At 33.1% G+C, this 21,636-nt stretch overlaps 1 protein-coding gene across 1 annotated transcript; it reads right to left on the reverse strand.

Moving 5' to 3' along the window:
- Positions 1-5,011: 5,011 nt before the first annotated feature.
- LOC114580146 lies at positions 5,012-5,758 on the reverse strand. The gene has a single exon (XM_028696733.1). It carries the CDS (start codon positions 5,756-5,758, stop codon positions 5,012-5,014), a length of 747 nt encoding a protein of 248 aa, XP_028552566.1.
- Between the last annotated feature and the right edge of the window lie 15,878 nt (positions 5,759-21,636).

Consider the following 21,636-nt stretch of genomic DNA (forward strand, 5'->3'; position numbering starts at 1 on the left):
CTCATCCTCGTTAACCTAAACTAACAAGTCACTAAGACATTCACTTAAAGATGTGGCATATAAAATTAATGGCTTCCATGAAATAGAATAGCTAACATTAGAAGATTTGTCAAATACTATTTTATACTATCAAATGCTTTTTGATAATTCTCATCCCACTTATAACATGCATCTTTCTTGTATAATGTTATGAATGGCTAACATCTGTTTTAAAGATTTGATATAAACCTTTTAAGGTATGACAATCATATATGAAAAGATCTTAACATAGTAAGACTTTTTGGAGGTGGTAATTATTTTATAGCTTTGGTTTTACATCGGTTTATCTCGATCCCTCGATGTCAGACAAAAAAACCTAAAAGCTTTCCTAAAGTGACACCAAAGGCACACTTCAATGGATTCATTCTTAAGTTATGTTGATATTATCTTTGGAAAATAATTCTTAAATCATATAAATAATCATCTCTTTCAAAACATTATTGACTAGATCATCGGTATAATATTCCACTTCATGGTGGATTAGTTTATCAAAAATCCTCTTTATTACTCGCTAGTATGTTTCCCAAGCATTCTTTGTTCTGAATGGAATAACTTTATAATAGTAGTCTCATATCGACATTTTAAAAGCTATATACTTTTCATCCACATGAGCCATTTTAATTTGGTTGTATTCAAATGAGTCATCCATAAAATAAAATATTGCATATGAAGAAGCAATACCAATAATAAGTTTTGGTAATTTGAAATTAAAACTCATCTTTAGGACAAGCTTTGTTCATATATCTAAAATCAATACCGACTTAAATTTGATTCTTCTCCTCTCTAATAATGGAATGGAATAATGTTAGCTAACCAAGTTGGATATTTATCCTCTCTAATAAAGAATGAATTAACTAACCTTTTTTACTTTGGAAATTATTTGATGTTTAATGTCGAGTCACATTCGTTGAGGTGCTTAATTAATAAGAGCCATTCCTGGCTAAATTTCTATCTCATGGACTATTATGTCTATAGATAACCAGGGCATCTCTTTATAACTCAAAGTAAAATAGTCTTTGAATTCTGTAAATAACTATATCATTTTATTTGCCTCATCCACAATCAATAAAGGGCATATGAAAATTGGATGAGGGTTTTCTTAAAATCCTAGATCTATTTCTTTTAAATCATAAATTATAGATGTAATCTCCACTTTAAGTTCTTAAGGAGCATCCCTAACTTGAGAGTCATCCAGATCTTCTAAAGTTTTTAAAAAGAATTTATTAAGAGTTTTAATGTTTGTTGAAAAGAGACTATCAAACTCTAGATTATTTAATATGAGTAAGCAATATTCATCATCACCAAATGAATATATAGTAAAGCTTATGCCTCATCTTGACATATTTTTATATTTTTTTGTATTCCACATATATTCAAAATATTTGAGCTTCACTTCTAGTTCAACATGATGGTGTTAAACCTTGCTTAGGAAACTCTCTTACACAATCAGAGTACCGTCAAAAGGTAGTTCCACTATTTCATCAATAAATCTATCATTGAAGGGTACATTAATTTTAGTAGTTATACTGGTACAAAGATGTTGTCTTTGGTGTTTGAGTTTAAAGGAAGAGAGGCTTTCACCACTAACCTTTTTACATTACTTTGGGAGAGTGGAGTAAGAGTAATATTTTTCGCATACTTATTTTAATCTCTCCATTATAGAAAGATTTGAATCAGCTTCCCTAAGGACTTGCTTTTTATCAATCATATGTGATTCCTCCTCAAAACTGGATTAAAAATTGATATGAATTGCAGGCACCTTTATTTGCATATTTTGATTTTATTTTTCTTTTATCACTCAATTTTTTCATTCTTAACCTCTTCCTCTAGATCTTCAAGTCATTCTATCGTCTCTTTGTAAGGGCGGAGAAGGTGACCAACGAACATTGTGTTTGAGACAAAACGCTTAACTTTTTCCTTTTCTTCTTTTTTTTTTCTTTTTTTTTCCTTTCTTTTACTTCTTCTTTAATAAGTTTAACATTTTTAGAGAAGAAAGTGTACTTTTTAGGAAAATAGAATGAAGCATCTTTTTGTATACCAACTTCAGGAATTGAAAACGGTTGAAAATCAGCCATAATACAATTCTCTACTCCCTCTTTTTTTTTTTGAAATCAGCATGATTGCATTAAAGGCAAAGAAAAATCAAAAAGAACTACAAAGAAGATTCCTCCTTCATTATTTGAACAAATGAAGGAGGAATCATGTCCAAAGAAATATCTTCCCAAATAAAACTACTAAGAAGACCATAGCTAGCACACAAGTCAGCTAGCTTATTTCCTTCTCTATCAATATATTTAAAAATAACATAATTAAATTCTTTGAAAAAATTTAACTCATCTGAATACTTAAAGCTTTGATCCTTAGCCTTCTGAATCACCTTTATGACATTGTAGTTGTCGCTCTCAATAATAGCTCCCTTGTACTTGAACATCCAATCCTTCAATATATTCTTCAAAGTTTTGATGGCTATAAATTCCAATTGGTATATGTCCCAATGGATACAAGAATTCCCAAAAGCCAATAAGAATCTTCCTTTGCAATCTCTGATAATACCTCCAACTCCTGCTTTAAAAGAAGAACAAAGAGAAGCATCTACATTGATCTTTAACCAACCGGGTGGAGGGGGATGCCAAGCATTCAACAGTCTACAAGACTGATTAACATCCCTTGATTCCAAAAATTGATTAAAAATCAAATTGGAGTATGAAGATTGGCAAATTGCTTGAATAGCAATTGAAGTAGTACTTTCACTAATGTTATCATGAATCAATTTGTTCCTAGCCTTCCATGAGAAGTACACCATATTGAAGAAGATATTTAGAATCATACCATCATTCTTTGGGATGTTGCGAATCCACCTGCAGTAATCCTGGAAACAATTGAACTTCTGCAGTTCAAAGCCCCATTTGTTCAGATTACTGATAACCTCCTTGATTCTAATGCAACCGCAAAAAACATGTTCAAAATCTTCAATTCCGACAGAGCATCTTGGACACTCATTATTCTCCAGCAACCTCCTATGAGCAAGAAATTGGAACATTGGTAATGCACCTTTGAATAGCCTCCAAATGAAAGTTTGCACCCGTGGATTAATTCTAGCCTTTTTTATCCAGAGAAAAGGTTCCCAGTCCTCTTCCTGTTGCTGAAATTCGTTGATCATTCCTAGAATAGACTTCCCTGGGTCTTGGAAAATGAGTTCTCTAACATCTTCAACCTGATTAGGATTGATTTTAATATTAAGAATGAGATTTATCAGGTCTTCACCAAAATTCTGCTTCAAATTCTCCTCATTCCAGCTTCCTTCTTTAATGAATCTATTCAGTAAATTATTTTCTTCATCTTGAGGAACTACAAAAGTAGGCCACTCATTGATTCTCCTATCAAGTATCCACTTATCCTTGAATACATTGATTGAATTCCCATTAGCTACTTCCCATCTTAAAAAAGTATCCAGCACCTTACCTCCATTATAGAAGATTTTCCAAGAGGAAGAAATTCTCTTGATTCCAGCATTTCCAAATCTTGTTCCATACTTGGGAGCCAACGTTCTATGTAATAAAGACTCCTTGTTGTTCAAAAATCTCCTAGATAATCTAGCTCTAAGAGGAGCTACCCTTGTTGTTGAGGAAAATAATCCACAGCCACCTTTCTTCATAGGCTTACATAAGTTCTCCCAACTGATGTAATGCATTCCTGGATTTCCCCCAGATTTTTTCCAAAGGAAACTTCTACAAATTTTATCAATCTCTTTAAGAACATGAACCGGCACCAAAGTGTGAGAGCTGAAATAGTTTGGAATAGTTAGGATAACTGTCTTAATAAGAACAATTTTCCCTGCTAATGATAATGATTTTGATCCCCAAGTATTAAGGAATCTAAGAACTTTCTCAATAATAAAATGAAAGTCACTAGACATCATTCTTCTCAAAGTCATTTTAATGCCAAGGTAAACAAGCTCTTTCACTTGATTAAATACCATAATCCTGGAAAGATGTTTCTTCTTTCTTCTACCAACATTGTTTCCAAAGAGAATAGCTAATTTCTCCTTATTAATCTTCTGCCCTGTCCATGAGCTAAAATCAGCTAGAATGGCTTTGATTTCAAGAACATCTTTCCTTGAAGCTTCCAAGAAAACCATAACATCATCAGCAAACAATAAGTGCAAAATTCGAGGACTGTTTGAGCTAACTCCAATCCCAATCGAAGAATGAGAGAATGCATTTGTGAGAAGTTGGGAACATAGGATGAATAACATGGGGGACAAAGGACATCCCTGACGAAATCCGCTTTCAACCTTAATCCATCCTGATAACTTCCCATTTATAATAATAGAAAATCTGGGGTTCAAAACACATTCCAATATTAATTTTGAAAACATATATGGGAATTCAAAGTATTTCAAAACTTGTTTAAGAGTTTTCCAACTCATGGAGTCATATGCTTGCTCCATGTCTACTTTGAAAGCCACCATCCCTTTAGCTGCCTTGGAGTATCTGAACTTATGAAACATTTCTTGGGCTATAATAATGTGATCAGAGATGGATCTTCCTCTGATGAAAGCAGCCTGCTCAACAGAAATAAGCAAAGGCATAACTGGAATAAGCCTATTCAGGATAACTTTTGCAGCAACTTTATACACTGAGTTACAAAGGCTTATAGGCCTATAATTAGAAGGCAACAAAGGATTAGAAACCTTTGGTATGAGAACCACAAGTGTATCTTTCCAATTACAATCCATGCTTCCTTGTTTGAAGAAATGATTTAAATCCAACACAAAGTCTTCTTTTATAATCTTCCAATAAAATTTGATAAAGGAGTATGTAACCCCATCACCTCCTGGAGATATGTTATTTCTTAGATTTTGGATGACAAAATCAATCTCCTCCACAGTGAATTCTTTGTTCAAAGAAATTACTTCCTCCTGCTTCAATTTCTTCAATTGATTTGGCCAATCATTCAGCTTACAACTTCTCTATTTCCATTTAGAATTAAAAAACTGTATGAAGATATCTTCAATATGGCTTTGTTCCTCCACAACCAACCCATCTTCATTTTTTAATTTCAAAATTATGTTGCCAATCTTACTAGCATTAGCATATGAGTGATTGAATTTGAAATTATGATCTCCCTCATTCATCCATTTGACTTTAGCTCTTTGTTTCCACCAACTGCACAACCGAGCCATAGTAGTATTAAGTTCAATAATTTTGGATTTCATTCTCCAACAATCTTCTTCAGAAAGCCATCCAACTTCTGCTTCATCAGTTTGTAGCTTCAGAATTTCTTCCATTAGACTACATTTAAGATCATTAAGGTTCTTCAGCTTTGCCTTGCTCCAAAAGAGCAAGGATTTGAGAGTTCTTTTGCACTTGGCATTCAAAATTTGAGCAGAATTTCCACTGAATTTCTTACTCCATTCCCTCTTAACCACAGCAAATGAAGCTGGATATGAGGCCCACACATCCTCAAAAATAATTCTCCTCTTATGAAAGTTTCTAGAATTACAAAAATTGAGTACCAATGGACTATGATCTGATGCAATTCTAGCTAGGTGTCTCACAGTTAATTGAGAAAAATAATTCAAAGCAATAGAATTAATAAAACACTTGTCAAGTCTCTCCAGAATCCGAGCACCTCCAGATTTATTGTTACACCATGTATACCTTAGACCAATGAAACCATTCTCATGCAGGTCATTATTAGTAATGAAAGCTCCCATTTCTCTAGTTCCTTGAGAAAGAAAGAATTTTTACCTCCTCTCTTGTCCTCTTTAGAAGTGAGACAATTGAAGTCTCCTCCTACCACCATTGGATGCTCCTCCACTAAGTAAAACTCAAGTAACTCCCAGAGTGCCCTTCTTTTGGTTGTGTCTTTGCTCCCATAGACCGAGGCCACTCTCCATTTTCAATTACTATTTATTGTCAAATCACCAATAAGACATTGGGATGAAGATCCCACCAAAGAAAACTCAACTATGTTTGAATTCCATAGAACAATAATCCCTCCAGATAAACCATTCGAAGGTACCATAGCAAACTCCCATCCATCTCCCATAAGCTTCTTAACATCTCTAATGTCAAAATTAGAGATTTTAGTTTCAAGCAATCCCATAAAAACAACACTATGCATCTTGACAATTTCTTTCATGTATAGAGAAGCACTACTCTTCTTTGCTCCTCTACAATTCCAAAATACCAAGAAATTCATTAAAGAGGACATGTGGGATCAGCTCCCACCTTTCCTTTCACATCCAACTCCAATTTTCTACTCCTTGTGATACTACTTATTGGTCCAAGGCCTTTCAACAGTTTTGATTTCTTTTTCTTCAAATGATTGGAGTCATCATCGTTCTCCTTTGTATTTGAGCTGTCAGCTGTAGGTTGCTTCTGTTCTTCCTTCCCAGCACTCAGATTCCTGTTGGGCATCAATATGGTATCACATTATTTTATGAACTCTCCTTCTTCCAATAATTCATTCAATACATTAAATATGTTTCCACTAAAAAGAATGTTAGAGACATCCCTTTCAATAACCTGATGCACTTCATTATTCACATCCGAACCAGTTCCAAATGTCACTTCTTCAGGAGTTTGATTGTTAGCCATTAGAATTTTATCAGAATTCATGGCTGTATCTTCTATATGATTTCCCTCAACTTCCTTCTTCTTATTATTTGTAGTTATTCTCCTCCAAATTGTCTTTTTAACAGGCTCACGAGTACTTCCTCTGAATTAATTTTGGACAAACTTCCTGCCTCGGTTTACTATCATCCATGGTCTATAGCTCCCTGAATTGGTTTGTTCCAGTCCATCTTCTGCTGGATTTTCTTTCCTAGCATTATTAGGATCATTCCTTAAATCCTCCTTGTAATTGAATTCGGGATTGCCAACACCTTTCCCACAATGTTCTTTTGTATGCTCAATGAATCCACAATTGAAACAAAAATTTGGGATACGTTCATATTCTATCTTTTGATAGAATTTCTCATTAGTTCCCTCCACCCATACTTCTACGGGTAGCTTTCTATCAAGCAAAATTTAGACACACACCCTTCTGAATTCCCTACGTCCCCATTGAAACATGTTTCCATCAACGAGAATTGGTTTTCCAACCATAGAAGCTATTCTGTAAACATTTAAGTTATCCCAGCAATGCAATGGAAGGCTTGAAAGCCTAATTTAAACTGGTGATGTCAATCCTTTAAGGGAGTTAGGATCAAAGCTATGTGACCACTTGTCCATACCAATAATCTTTCCATTTACAAACCAAGGCCCATTAGAGAGGACCAACTCCATGTTTTGTTTCTCCTGGAATGAACCCAATACCCAGTCCCTAGTAAGCATGGTAATATGAAATTTACCATAATGATTCCACTGTCTCCTCAGTTCACATCTTATAATTAAAATCGGGGCTTCTCCTCCAAAAATTTTAATTACCAGAGAATAAGCTAGTTTATTGGCATTCTCTTCCTCATTCTTCTCAAGCAATTTCACAGTCATTCCATCTTCAGATAGGTAGTCGCCGAGTTGCAGATCTTCAACTGGGATATTCTCTCTTCTCTTCCACGAATTAGTTTGTCCATCATCAGTAATTTGTTCAGCAATTTGAATGTATTCATTACCTCCTCCCGAAACTGCTTAGTCCACTTCTCTAACCTTTAGTAAGTCGCTGAACAGAACCTTGTTTCCAATAACGGGAGCCACAATGCCAGCCCCAATATCCATGCCGTCTTCCTGAATTGTTGTCACATTATCTTCAAGACTAAAAAAATCATCTTTGCCCATACAAATTGCCTTGTCCTCTTCATTCAAAACATATTTATCCTTGTTAGGAACTACCTTCTCAATAGGAAGTAACTTGGATGGAGATGCTTCATATCCATTGCCAAACATCATAGCAGTTGGTGATTTTCTCTTCTTGAGATCATTTATCAGAATAATATTCTTCCCTTTGCCAATAACCTCTGGCTCCTTCTGCTCCAGATAGCCACCTTCATTGATGACCAAGTTAGTCCCTCTACCTTTGCATCTGTTATTCATATTTGAATTCCTGTCGCCAAATGCAGAAGGAGAAGATGGAAAAGCTCTGGCAGAGGATAACGGAGACCTTGTTGATGGACGTCGGACATCAAGTTTACCTCCGGCAGTTGGAAGCCGGCAAACGTCCGCCTCCATTCGTTCCCCGTGATTCTCGCGGAGATCAAAATTTGAAAAATTCTGTTGTAAAAGTCAAATTTCCTCAGACCTTCTCTCTCTAACTTCTCTCTCACTCTAACTAGTTATTTCTCGCTTCTTACAAAGCTCAATTCTCTACTCCCTCGTGAGAGTATTTTATACACTAATAAAGGGTGGAAGATACCATTGTATATTCATGTAGCTAGGGTCAAACCAAAAGAGCATTAAAATAAGTCTTGGAATCAATTATATAGAATTTGTTTATGATTTTTAAGTTTCCTACTTCCAAAAGCAAAGTAAATGAACCCAAATCCCTCTTATTTTTTTATTAAACCCTTAAAATATTTTTTTATCAAAACTGAGTTTGTGAGCATCCACCCTTTGGTATACGAGAGTTCTAATATTCATAATGTTGAACGATACACCCAAATTAACAAGAACATAAGATAAATTGAAATTGTCTATGTGTGTGTGTGTGTGTGTGTGTCTATATATATATAGCAATTATAATCTAGAGTTCTCAATAGTAAATCATCTTCTAAGAATGTAACTTCTAGGGCTTCTTTGAAACTCAGGGTTGCTTCAGACTGCGTTGATAATAATTGAGCTATATATATCTCTAGATCAAGTAAAGTTTTGATTAAAGCCTCTAACTAATGACTTTTTATTTGATGATATGGGTAATATCTTCTAGCTTTTTTGGTTCGGGAAGTTTGAATTTTGATTTCTTTAGAAGGCTTTAAAGATCTTTTTAATTGCCTATCCTTTAAATGAATATGTCTTACTCTTTAGAGCTTTAAACCTATCTCTTTCCTCTTCAAGAGTAAGATTGGAATGAGAATTATACTATGGGATAGAAGGTCTATTGTACTATTGATACTATGTTGGACAACTTGAATATTCTATTTGAATCTACATCAGTTGTTTCCCTTTATCTACTATAGATACTGACCCAGATTTCTTTTCTAACACCTTCTAAGGTTTTACTTTTATGATCGCTATTGGAGATTGTGATCTTCCAGGAAATGAAACTAAGATATTTTCTCTTAAAGATTAGACATTTTACTCAATAACTTCTTAAATTTTTTTATTATGAACCCTTTCAATAAAAAGGCAATTGGACAATGAATATTCTTTACAAGAATTTCTAATGTATGTCAATAAAGTGCAGGGGAAAGTAATATTTATAAACTCTAATGGGCTTATTAATTTGCTTAGCAGGCTCAGGCTGCTCCTTTGGTTAGTTAATCTCTACAGGTTCTTCTACCAAAGGTTCCTCAAAGGGTTATTCTCTATATCTACTGGTTTCTCTTAGTTCCTTCCCATTCCTGGGTTGGATGGATTTGCACTACTCCTTACCTATCTCCTTATGGTTTAATTAAATCATGTTAAGAAAATAACCCTAGGCTCTTTGGTCTATTATTGATTGAACTAACTAGCTCACATGATTGAGTTTTAATATTCTAAATGGTAGTAAGTTGACTATACAACTAATTCCTCATTTGCGATACAAAATCCTCCAATGAAAGCTTATTATCTTTAACCTAATTATTATAATTAAAATATGGTGGATAATTGGGCCAAAATTTTAGAATAATAAAAGGTGGTTCCAAGACCCAACAAGGTTAGGTTGATTAAAATTCCATTGATTTCCCACATTATTATTATTATTCCATTACAAATTTGGGTAGTTCCTCCAACATAGATTCTAGGTTTTTTAATAGGGGTTGTTTGACCTATTAATAACATTTAAGGTCTCTACCTCGTGGGCATTTAGATTAATAGATGGACTAATGGTAATCTCTTTTATAGGTATTGATAGTCATGAGGCTGAACTAACTCCAAGGTTTTATACAAAGTGGAAAGAATTTGTAGAGAGTTTCTATGGAATAAACGTGATGGTAGCTATGGTATGCATTTTGTTTCGTGGAGGACTATGTGTAAGCCTAAAGATAATGGAGGTTATGGAGTGCAGTCTTTAGTTGACAAGTTGGGACCTTTGAGGTCTAAACATGCTTTGAATTTCATTATGAAGCCAAATACACTTTTAAACAGAGTTTTAAGAGCTAGATATGGGGATGTACTGTGGAATGGAATCTATTGCAGCAGCAGCTCCTCGACCTGGAAAATAATTCAAAATGGTGCAGATTTTTTATTTTCGGTGCTGAGATGGAGTATTTCAAATGGAGAGTATGTTTATACCTTCAAAGATATATGGATTTTGGATAAATCCTTAGATAAATGGCCTACCTTTGTATCTATTATAGAATCAGAATTCAGCCAAGTTTCTGATTTTATCACAAATGGTAGTTGGGAAATTGGTAAATTGAAAAGATGTTTTGGTGAGTTACTTATTGGTTTGATCCTTTCTATTCCAATACATTCAGGCCAGCCTGAAGATAAAATGGAATATATCAATAAGATCTCTAGTAAATCTGTTGCAGCAATTATCTATGAGAAGAAGTTTGAAGAAGTCAGTCAAGATGAATCATACAAATGGAGGAAGAAATTGAAGTTAAAACCAAAAATTGAGAATTACTAAAAATGGTATTCCAATATTTTCTTTCCTCTCTTACAGGAGGATGATAGATTATGAAGGTTGTCCTAGAGGGTGTTCGGAGATAGAAAATACAGAGCATATTGTTGCAAAATGTTTTTTTATAAAGAAGGTATTTAAGCTGCTGGCTGATTGGAATTTCGGTATTCCTGAATTTGATTCGTTGGATGGATGTTACCAGGTTTTAAGCAGATTGGCTAATCATAATCCTTTTTTAGGAAATCTTCTTTGCTCTGTTGTTTTCTTCTGCTGGAATAGCAGAAATCAATTGGTCCATGGTGGCTGTGATGATAGCTACTCTGTTATAGCTTACAAAGCTATTATTCAATCGGTTTCATCTTTTAATTTTGGTTTAATCCGTGAAAACTGGGATGCCAATCGGCTTTTCAAGTTGTCCCAATCTTCTTGGCATCCTTCTCCTCCGGGTTGGATAAAAGTTAACGTTGATGCTTCAATTTTTCTCAACAATAGTACCGGCATTGGAGGTATTTTTAGGGACTGCAAAGGAAGAGGTTTAGCTGCTTTTGGGTTTCATAATATTCATTGGGATATTGCTCAAATGGAACTTTTAGCTATTTTATCTTTGAGAGATCATATCAAAGATTGGATGCTTGAAGCCAAAGGTATTGTGATTGAAGGTAATAATCTTAATGTCATTAAGATCTTTCAAAATGTTGTAAGGAATAATAAGCGGGTTCATGAAGAATTTCTAAATCCTAAGGATTTAGATTTTCTTTTAGATTTTCTTTCAAATTTTAAGCATTTCATTTTTTTCATTTGTTAATAGGAATTGTAATAAGTTAGCCAATTCTTGTGCTAACTATGCTCATTTCTCTTCTTTCTTTTGGGATGATTTCTCTAGTGGTAGAGTTCCTCCTCCAATTCTAGAATTGTTGAAGGTGGAATCTTCTTGTAAGTAATTAGTTTGGTTAATAAAATTTATTGCTCTTTGCAATTTTCAAAAAAAAAAAGAACTAACTCCAAGGTTATCCAACTTTCTAGAAATGGCTACTACTTGAACTATCATAATAGTCAAAGCATCATACCCAAAACACTTCTACCTTACTAGTATTCACCCTAATTAAAGAACATTTAAAGTTATTGGTGGCCATCTCCTCAATTAAAGCATATGATTCGTCAAAAGGTTTGGACATCAATGACCCTCTGGTAGTTACATCTATAAAAGGCCAAAGGGATCCTGCCAATCCATTATAAAAAGATCTAAATAATCAACCAACTAAGAAAAGCATGGCGGGGGCACTTCCTAAGTAATTTTTTGAATCTTTTATAACTCTCATATATTGACTCTTTATCTAATTGGGTAAAAGTAGTAATATTATTCCTAACCTTGGCAGTCTTTGATGGAAAGGAAATATATAGCTAAGAACGTATGGACCATATTATTCCAAGTGGTGATGGAGCATAGGGCTAAGGTGTGACACCCCAGGATCTAAATTGGAAGAATTGTTCATTTATCAATTAATAAGCAACAACCAAAGCTATTTAATGTCATCTATCAGTAATAAACAGTGCAACATATTCTATAATTTAAAACATCAATATACATATATGTATTCATTCTAAAAAAATCATATACATTACTCAGGATATATACAATCATCACATATCTATCATGTCCTGAGTACAAAAGAATAACTAAAATAATAAAAAAATAGAACCTGAAGAACCCTAACTAGCCTCACACTCTTGGTCCCCTGCCCTGACCTAAAATCATTTAACCACATATAATGAGCTTAAAAAGCCCAACAGGTCACTAATACCTACAACTAAATTCAAAGCACGGTAAAGGAGCAATATGCATGTCAACAGTCAAATCATAGCAATCACATTCATATGATCATTAAATCAATACTGAAACAATAAAATCCATAAGCAGTAGTAGTAAAATCTGTAAACAGTATAACAGCCCATGAAGTAATAAACCCGTACGAGTGTTAGATCTCTAAAGGAATCATCGTATCCATAATATCAATCAGTATAAAATTGTATAAAGCATTAAATCAAAACATCAGTAATGATTGTTAAAATCAAATAAATATAAAAAATCATATCAGAATATGTACATGCTACCAAGTTATTCTATATCACATGCTCAATATATATATCCCATGCATAATATCAGTATAGTGAATCAGTAGTATCAAATAGTACCAGTGTCTATATCAGTAACAGTAATAATCCAGTGATAGGAGAAGTAATGCAATAACTATAAATTTATGCAGTAATATTAAATCTAAATAATAATATAAAAATGCCTCAAAAACATGCATTTCAGTAATCATACTAAACAAGTAGAAGTCTCGGCTATCACGGTATTTTTTAGAATTGTATCAGTGTCAGTAAATCGTTGCCTCGGTAAACAGAGTCGTCATCGGCACAGTAATCATCTCCTTATAACTCTCAATAAATATCACATGAATCAGTAGAGGATAACAACAAACCATAATATTTAAAGGAAAGCCCATCGGCCCACCATCCTGTATAAGTCAATCAATCTCCAACCAAAGGGCCAAGCAGTCTTTACTTGTTTGCTTCACACACATACATTATTATCATAATCTTATAACAATAATAGCGACTAGCTATTACTCAAGCACATACACCCATCCACTTTCAATGCATTAAAACAAATAATGAATAATTGAGCTTAATGAAGAGGATGCCAAAATTTCATAACACGATACAACAAAGAATATTAATAAGCAAAAATGCACATTTCTAGAAAATTACTAAATTACCAAGGATTGTATAAAATGACATTTTAAGACTTTTATTCTACTTTAGTACTATTTTTCAATATCCCGATAATTTTTTATTTTGATAAAAACCCCTCAAATTTTAGAATACCCGATAAAAAGTTTCTAGAAAATATTTAGAATATGCAGAATTATCATCTCTATAACATACAAACAGTTATGCAGTGAAAGTTTTGACAATACTAAGTTATGCACGTTTTTTAGTAATGGAAACACAAATTTGAGCGAGAAAATACCAAAACACAAAATCTTTAAAATCAGAAATAGGATATGGATTCCTTACAACGAGATGAGCAATTCTCTCAACTGCATCGACGAACAAAAATGGATTTAAGATGCCCAAAACCTGGTTTTCCTCTTCTTTTTCTTCTCTTTCTCTCTCCTGCTGTCCTCTCTCTCCAAATGAATCAAATAGACGATTAAATAGTGAGTAGATATTTTCGATCGTACAGGACAATTTTTTTTCTTCGTCCTAGGACGATCAGCTCTGTTCTGCGTTCAGACCACATTCATATGGATGATAATTAATTTCATCCCTGGATGATCAGCTCTGTCAAAAACTCCTTCAATTTGTCTAGATGATTTGTATAAATGATATCAAATGTTTTAACTATTTTTCCCAAACGAATCTAATTTCGTACAAGATGAACCTGTACCAAAAATCTTAAAAATTCAAAGGGTCAAAAGAGTTCTCACAATCTACCCACCTAAGAAAATGCCATCCCCAACATTTGCCTTAAGGATTCAGACACAAAATCAATATAAACCAAAACCATACAATCAAAACTTAAATCAAATCAAATTAAAATTAAAATTCATCAAAAATCATATAGTCATGCAATTTATTCTATCATATGTCATTCAACTATGCATGAAATGTTATGTCATTCAATCATTCAAATAAATTCTTACCAATAGAACTTTCAGGTTATTGTTTATCTTCTAGATACTGTAAGTTGTATACACATGGCATCACTGGAGTAGGTGCAGTAGGTCATAGTGCAACAGTCTCCCTCTAACTACCACTAATAGCTCTGTTATTCGCTATATTTATTAATCTTTCGCTATATGCTCTTGACCCAACAGTCCTCTGTCCTACAGTATGTCTGGACTATCCTGTACCAGAATTAGCTCTTTCTCCAAATCCCCTCTGAGGACAGTTTGCTATCTTATGTCCATGCTATCCACAGTGAAAACATTGCCCCATCAATAAGTAGCACTGACATGCATGTCATCGACCATAATGAATACACTTGCTGTAGCTGCCAGAATATGCTACTGACGCAGATCCCCTCGAATATACTTGCTTTTCTTGTCATCATCTCTCTCTTTACTTGGTTCATCTCTACTCCTCTTCCTGATGACATCATACCTAGAGCCCACCTCATATTTGGATGTTGGTGTTGCCAAATCATTCTCTATCAGTCTGGCCCTATCTACCAACTCAAAAAACTTATGAATCTGTAATGGTACTAGCATATGTCTAAGCTCTCTGTCAACCCTTGAAGAAACTTTTAGCACTTTTCTTCAACAGTGGGGATCAAATGAGGAGCACACATAGCAAGAGCAGTAAACTCAGCCTCATACTGCATCACTGTCATACGTCCTTGCTCTAACTTAATGAAAGCTTCCTATATTTATCGCTGGGCTAACGGAGGTACAAACCATATCCTGAACACTATAGTAAACTCATCCCAAGTGATCTCAGCAATTGTCTTCCCTTGAAATTTTTCTCTATGCTATCCAATCCACCATCTCTCAGCCTCTCCTTCAAAAAGGAACTCAGCCAATGGAACCTTCCAACCCTCCGGACATTGCATGCTGTCAAAGATCTTTTCTATCCTTATTAACCAATCTTCTACAGCCTGAGATCCTATAGCTCCTTTGAATAATAGAGGCTTCAGCTAATGAAATGTCTATAAATGCTTATATGCCTTTTCTTCTTTGCTCCCAATAGACTTATATGCATCTCCCATTACTTGTACTATAATAGTATCCAACTGCATCATACTTTCTAAGGGCACTGGAGTTGTACTGTGTTGCTCATTTGGTATATTTGACTCTGGATTATCCATTTAACTTTTCACCTATACAGTTTAGTATGATCTGAATAATACACAAATGTAACTATGTATACAAAATAATACACTTGAAACTACCTATTCTATCAAGCTCTTAATCAAATCCTACAGCTCTAGTAACGATCAATTCTTCCAATAACTATGCTCTGATACAAAAAATTTTGTGACACCCCCAAGGATCCAAATTGGAAGAATTATTTATTTATCATTTAATAAGCAACAACTAGAGCTATCTAATGTCATTTATCAGTAATGAATAGTACAACATATTCTATAATATAAAACATTAATGTATATATATGTATTCATTCTCAAAAAAATTTATATACATTACTCAGGATCTATACAATCATCACATATCTATCACATCCTGAGTACAAAAGAATAATTAAAATAATAAAAAAATAAAACCTGAAGAACCCTGACTAGCCTCACACTCCTGCTCCCATGCCCTGATTTGAAATCATTTAACCACATATAATGAGCTTAAAAAGCCCAGCAGGTCGCCAATACCTACAACTGAATTCAAAACACGGTAAAGGAGAAATATGCATGTCAACAGTCAAATCATAGCAGTCACATTCATATGATCATTGATTCAATACGGAAATAGTAAAATCCATAAGCAACAATAGTAAAATCTATAAATAGTATAAAAGCCCATGAAGTAATAAACTAGTACGAGTGCTAGATCTCTAAAAGAATCATCATATCCATAATATCAGTCAGTATAAAATCGTATAAAGCATTAAATCAAAACATCGGTAATGATTATTAAAATCAAATAAATATAAAAAATCATATTGGAATGTGTACATACTATCAAGGTATTTTATATCACGTGCTCAACATATATATCCCTTGCATAATATCAGTACAGTGAATCAGTAGTCTCAAATAGTACCAGTATCTATATCAGTAATAGTAACAATTCGGTGATAGGAGCAGTAATGAAATAACTATAAATTCATGCAATAATAATAAATCCATACAATAATATGAATAATACCTCAAAAACATGCATTTCTGTAGTCAAACTAAACAAGTATAAGTCTTGACTATCACGGTGTTTTTCAATATTATATCAGTATCAGTAAACCGTTGGCTCAGTAAACAGAGTCATCATTCCTTGCCCCTCGGCACAGTAATCATCTCCTTATAACTCCCAAAAAATATCACGTGAATCAGTAGAGGATAACACTAAACTATAATATTTAAAGGAAAATCCATCGGCCCACCATCCTGTATAGGTCAATCCGTCTCCAACCAACGGGTCAACCAGTCCTTATTTATTTGCTTCACACACATACATTATTATCATAATCTTATAACATTAATAGCGACCAGCTATTACTCAAGCTCATACACCCATCCAATTTCAATGCATTACAACAAAAATGCATAATTGAGCTTAATGAAGAGGATGCCAAAAATGTCACAATGCTATACAACAAAGAATATTATTAGGCAAAAATACACTTTTTTAGAAATTACCAAATTATCAGGGATAGTATAAAATGATATTTTTACGACTTTTATTCTACTGTAGCACTATTTTTTAACATCCTGATAATTTTCTATTCAATAAAAACCCCTCAGATTTTAGAATACCGGTAAAATTTTTCTAGAAAATATTCAGAATGTGTAGAATTATCATCTCTATAACATACAAAAAGTTACGTGGTGAAAGTTTTGTCAATACAAAGTTATGCACATTTTTTAGTAACATAAACATAAATTTGAGCGGGAAAATACCAAAACACAAAATCTTTAAAATCAGATATAGGATATGGATTCCTTACAACGAGACGAGCAATTCTCTCAACCGCGTCGACGAACAAAAACGGACCGAAGATGCCCCAAACTTGATTTTCCTCTTCTTCTCCTTCTCTTTCTCTCTCTTGCTGTCCTCTTTCTCCAAACGAATCAAATGGATAATTAAATAGAGAGTAGATATTTTTGATCATACGGGACGATAGTTTTCGTTCATCCCGGGACGATCGACTCTGTACTGCGCTCAAACCACATTCGTACGGATGATAATTAATTTCGTCCCTGGACGATCGGCTCTGTCAAAAACTCCTTCAGTTCGTCGAGACGATTCGTATAGACGATATCAAAAGTTTTAACTATTCATCCCAGATGAACCCAATTTCATACATGACGAACCTGTACCAAAAATCTTGAAAATTCAAAGGGTCAAAAGAGTTCTCACATAAGGAATTCATCCATATTTTTTCCATATCCTATAGAGAAAAACGAAATAAATAAAGTCTAATAATATCAACAAAGACTCTATTATACTTGAATATAATACAGATCTCTAAAAAACTGGCAATATATAGTTTGGGATCCTCTATAAGAGTTTCCCAAATAGTGAATTGTGTACTACTGTACTATTTGAATGATCACTAGTTTAAGCTCAAAGTTATTTTCTTGGATGTTTGGCCTATGGATGTTCTAGTGTATGCCCTCTACTATGGGATTGACGTACTCTCTAAAAGATCAAGGTGGTCATTCTCATGATTAGGTTCTGCTAATTCTATAGCTTGAATCTTTTTTTCATTTTTATAAGTTTTGTAAGGGCTCTCTCTCTCTATTTGTAGATTAAATAATAGGTCTCCCTTACTGAATATACTATCCATGCATAGCCACAAACCAGAAATGCAAAATGAAATATGCAGCAAAAACAAAATCCCAAGAAAACTCAAAAGCTTTAACAAAAGTAAATATAGCTCCAAAATAAACTAAAAAATTTGCAAGATTAAACATGAGATTCATTGAATAATATAAAGTAAATAATAACATAATAAAAGTTCTATGGCAACAATAGCAAAAACTTGATACAATGTCTTATTTGCTTACAATTAAAATATATGATAAGGATGTGAATTAAGCTAAGTCTAAGTTATATGCAAGTGCACATGCCATTTAAGTAATAAAGTTTAGAGTAGAGTGTCAATTCCATGAGGAACTGAACTATCCTAGAATTACCCTAGTACTATCTATGTGAAATTCAAGGTTGATCCTACCAATTCAATTGTAAAATAGCTTTCTAAATCTTACTGCAAGTTTCTGAAATGAAATGTTAAGTAAATGAAAGTGTTTTGAACCTATTATGGTGATGAAAGACATGTTTACTTCAATTTTACTCTCCAAATGTATGTTATGAATTAGAGCAAATGCACTCTTGAATTCTTATCGAGCTTCTAAGACTTTATAGTAAATTTTTCACTATATTATGGTTATTATATCTCCTTAGAATTCAAAACCCTAGTCATCCTATGACTCGGCATAGTAGTGTTTGGTTTCAATTCCCTTTTTTATTCCCTTACTCCTCTATCAAGTTAATAAGTTACATTAGATTTTAAATTAGAGCAAAGGTGATGTAATAATTAAATGAAAAATGGGAACAATTGATAACAATGTTTAATTTTTTTACGAACTATATTCTACATAAGCAAATCATGCTTTCTCATACATCACAAGTCCAAAATAAAGAATTTAGCTAGCTACACAAAACAGTTTTCATTGATAGAATAAAAATTAAAATATAATAGAAGAGTTATATGGGATGTCACCCAGAAGTGCTTTTACAATGAATTAAAACACTTTTTGCACTTCAAATTCTTCATCCTTAAGCATTCCGGCTCCACGCACTTCACTGACACTCATTTACTATTTTGCTCAAGAAATAAATGGCCAACCCCATAAATTCAATATGAAAAAAAAAAAAAACAATTTATATTTAAGACAAAAAACTGACACTAGCAGCGTGGTGGTGAAAATTTTGGTTTCATAATGCTATAAATTAAACTAATCATGCAACTCCACTAAATCACACCACCACATGACTAGGCTTTTATCAACATGTGTTTCACCAAAGAACCATTCCAACTTCTACACCACGGTGTTGTGGCAATTTTGCACTACAACATTTCATTTAACTTGGTGTTGTGGCACTGAACGATGCCAGGGTCCTCGGTGAACTTTTCCCCGTTTAGAAGCCCTTTTCCGAGAATTTCCTACATATTACAGATAAATTGAGTTTCTACACAGTAAAATAAATACTAAAATTGTAAAAAAAAATTCCACTAACAACATTTTACTCCTCTAAATCACATGCTCTAAACTCCTTAAATGACTTTCTACACTTCATAAGCATCTTCATGGTCAATAAACTAGCTAACAAGATCTTAAAATCATTCTAAACATTTCCCTATATCTCTCAACCAAACTGGAATCATTAGATCCTAGTCTTTTCCTTACACCTCAACGCCAACTTTGACTCCACCAAATTCTGGCATAAACTCTAAATCATAGGTTCACATTCTATGTTAACCCTTAACTATTATTTTTAGTTACTTATCCCATATTTAACAAACTCCCTACTGTGATGTTCTAAATTATCCCGAACTGGACTAACTAGATTAATCTTTCTACTAGTATACCTCTGTAAATCTGGTATCATTCTATCATAAACTCCAATACACTTGTTTAAATTTTAAACTAAAGATTCCTAGCTTTTTTTAGCCAATAATTTTGCCAAAAGGCTATCCACCACCATTGCCTACACTTACTTAAATTTAAATATAACTTTTCAATTCGCATGATTTTAAATAATTTCCTAACATGAACACTGTGATCCACTCTAGACTTACTATAAATTCGAAATTTACATTATCATCAAGGTATAGAATCAAAATTGTTTCAATGAAAGGTGTATGAATATAGTTTATGAATCTCAAAAAATTGCTCACTATATCAACCAATCTAAAAGGCATCACTAATCATTTACATAATATATTCTTAATTTTAAAAATAATTTTTCATTCATTTTCCTCTTGCATTTCCACCTTATAACCCTCGTATCAATTTTCAGATAATTCACTTCTCTAAGAATCATATCTTATGCATAATCCAATATGGGTATAGAAAATAAATATTTAATAGTTTTTTTGGGACATTTAGGCCATTTAAGGCAAACTCACACACACAACGCATACACATAGACTCGAACCCTGAACCTCTTAGTTGGAAGCCTAAGCTCTTAACCAATAGGCCAAAAAGAGTTGTGTAAATATTTAATAGTAATTTTATTAGTTGCTCTACTATCCGCATACAACCTCCAAATTATCAACATAAATGTAAGTACTTTAGGAACTGACAAGAACTCATATTCTCTTTTGTAATTTCTTTTTCAATCAAAATATCTCTTGCGCTTAGTGTCTGGGGCCCATCCTATAATGTAGTAAATTAGTTAACATTGAAATGAAAGTTAAATTAATAGAAAATTGTATGTTCCTAATTGGTGGTAGTTTATAATAATATTTTTATGCCTCTGAAAAATGAAAAATTGTATGTTGACCTTAGGTTGTAATGATGATGGTGAAGAAGTGCAGCTCTTTAGAGGAAACAACAACAGCAATGCGTTACCGAGTAGTTAAAATTCTCAATTTTTTTTTTTTTTAATCTTTGAACATTTGTATACACTTGTGCTAATTTCATTATTTATATGATTAATATAAATAATTAAGGATTTACTTACATGTCACATAAAATTATTTAATTTATATATGTAATTCTTAAAATTTATTATTTGCTCACATAATGTATAATTTTCAAGTAACATGAAAAATATTACCCTCTTCACCCTCTTTTATATTTGCATCAAACTCATCATCTCACATATCGCAGGTCCAATTGCCTTTTACCTACAAGATCCTATCACCAATTCACATTTTCTTCATCCTTCACACATTGTCAATGATAGTTTTGAGTTATGCGAATCGCTCAAAAAACCATCAAATACATGTTAATCTAAAAAATTAGTTAAATTTAAATTTATTTTGGAAATAGAATTAAACTTATTTTGGAGTTTGTTTTGAGCACCATTATTAAATTTATAAAATATATTTTAAATTTTATAATTAATATTAGAAACACATTTACTTACATTTCATTTTTACTAAAATTATATATAATAATGCACTCAGATATGAGTGTTA

Source organism: Dendrobium catenatum, unplaced genomic scaffold (genome assembly GCF_001605985.2).
Source record: "Dendrobium catenatum unplaced genomic scaffold, ASM160598v2 fragScaff_scaffold_85, whole genome shotgun sequence".
NCBI lineage: Eukaryota > Viridiplantae > Streptophyta > Magnoliopsida > Asparagales > Orchidaceae > Dendrobium > Dendrobium catenatum.

What these genes read in the sequence shown, in the direction of transcription:
- LOC114580146 (XM_028696733.1), bottom strand. Translation starts at nt 5,758, where the DNA reads ATGGGAGCTTTCATTACTAATAATGACCTGCATGAGAATGGTTTCATT.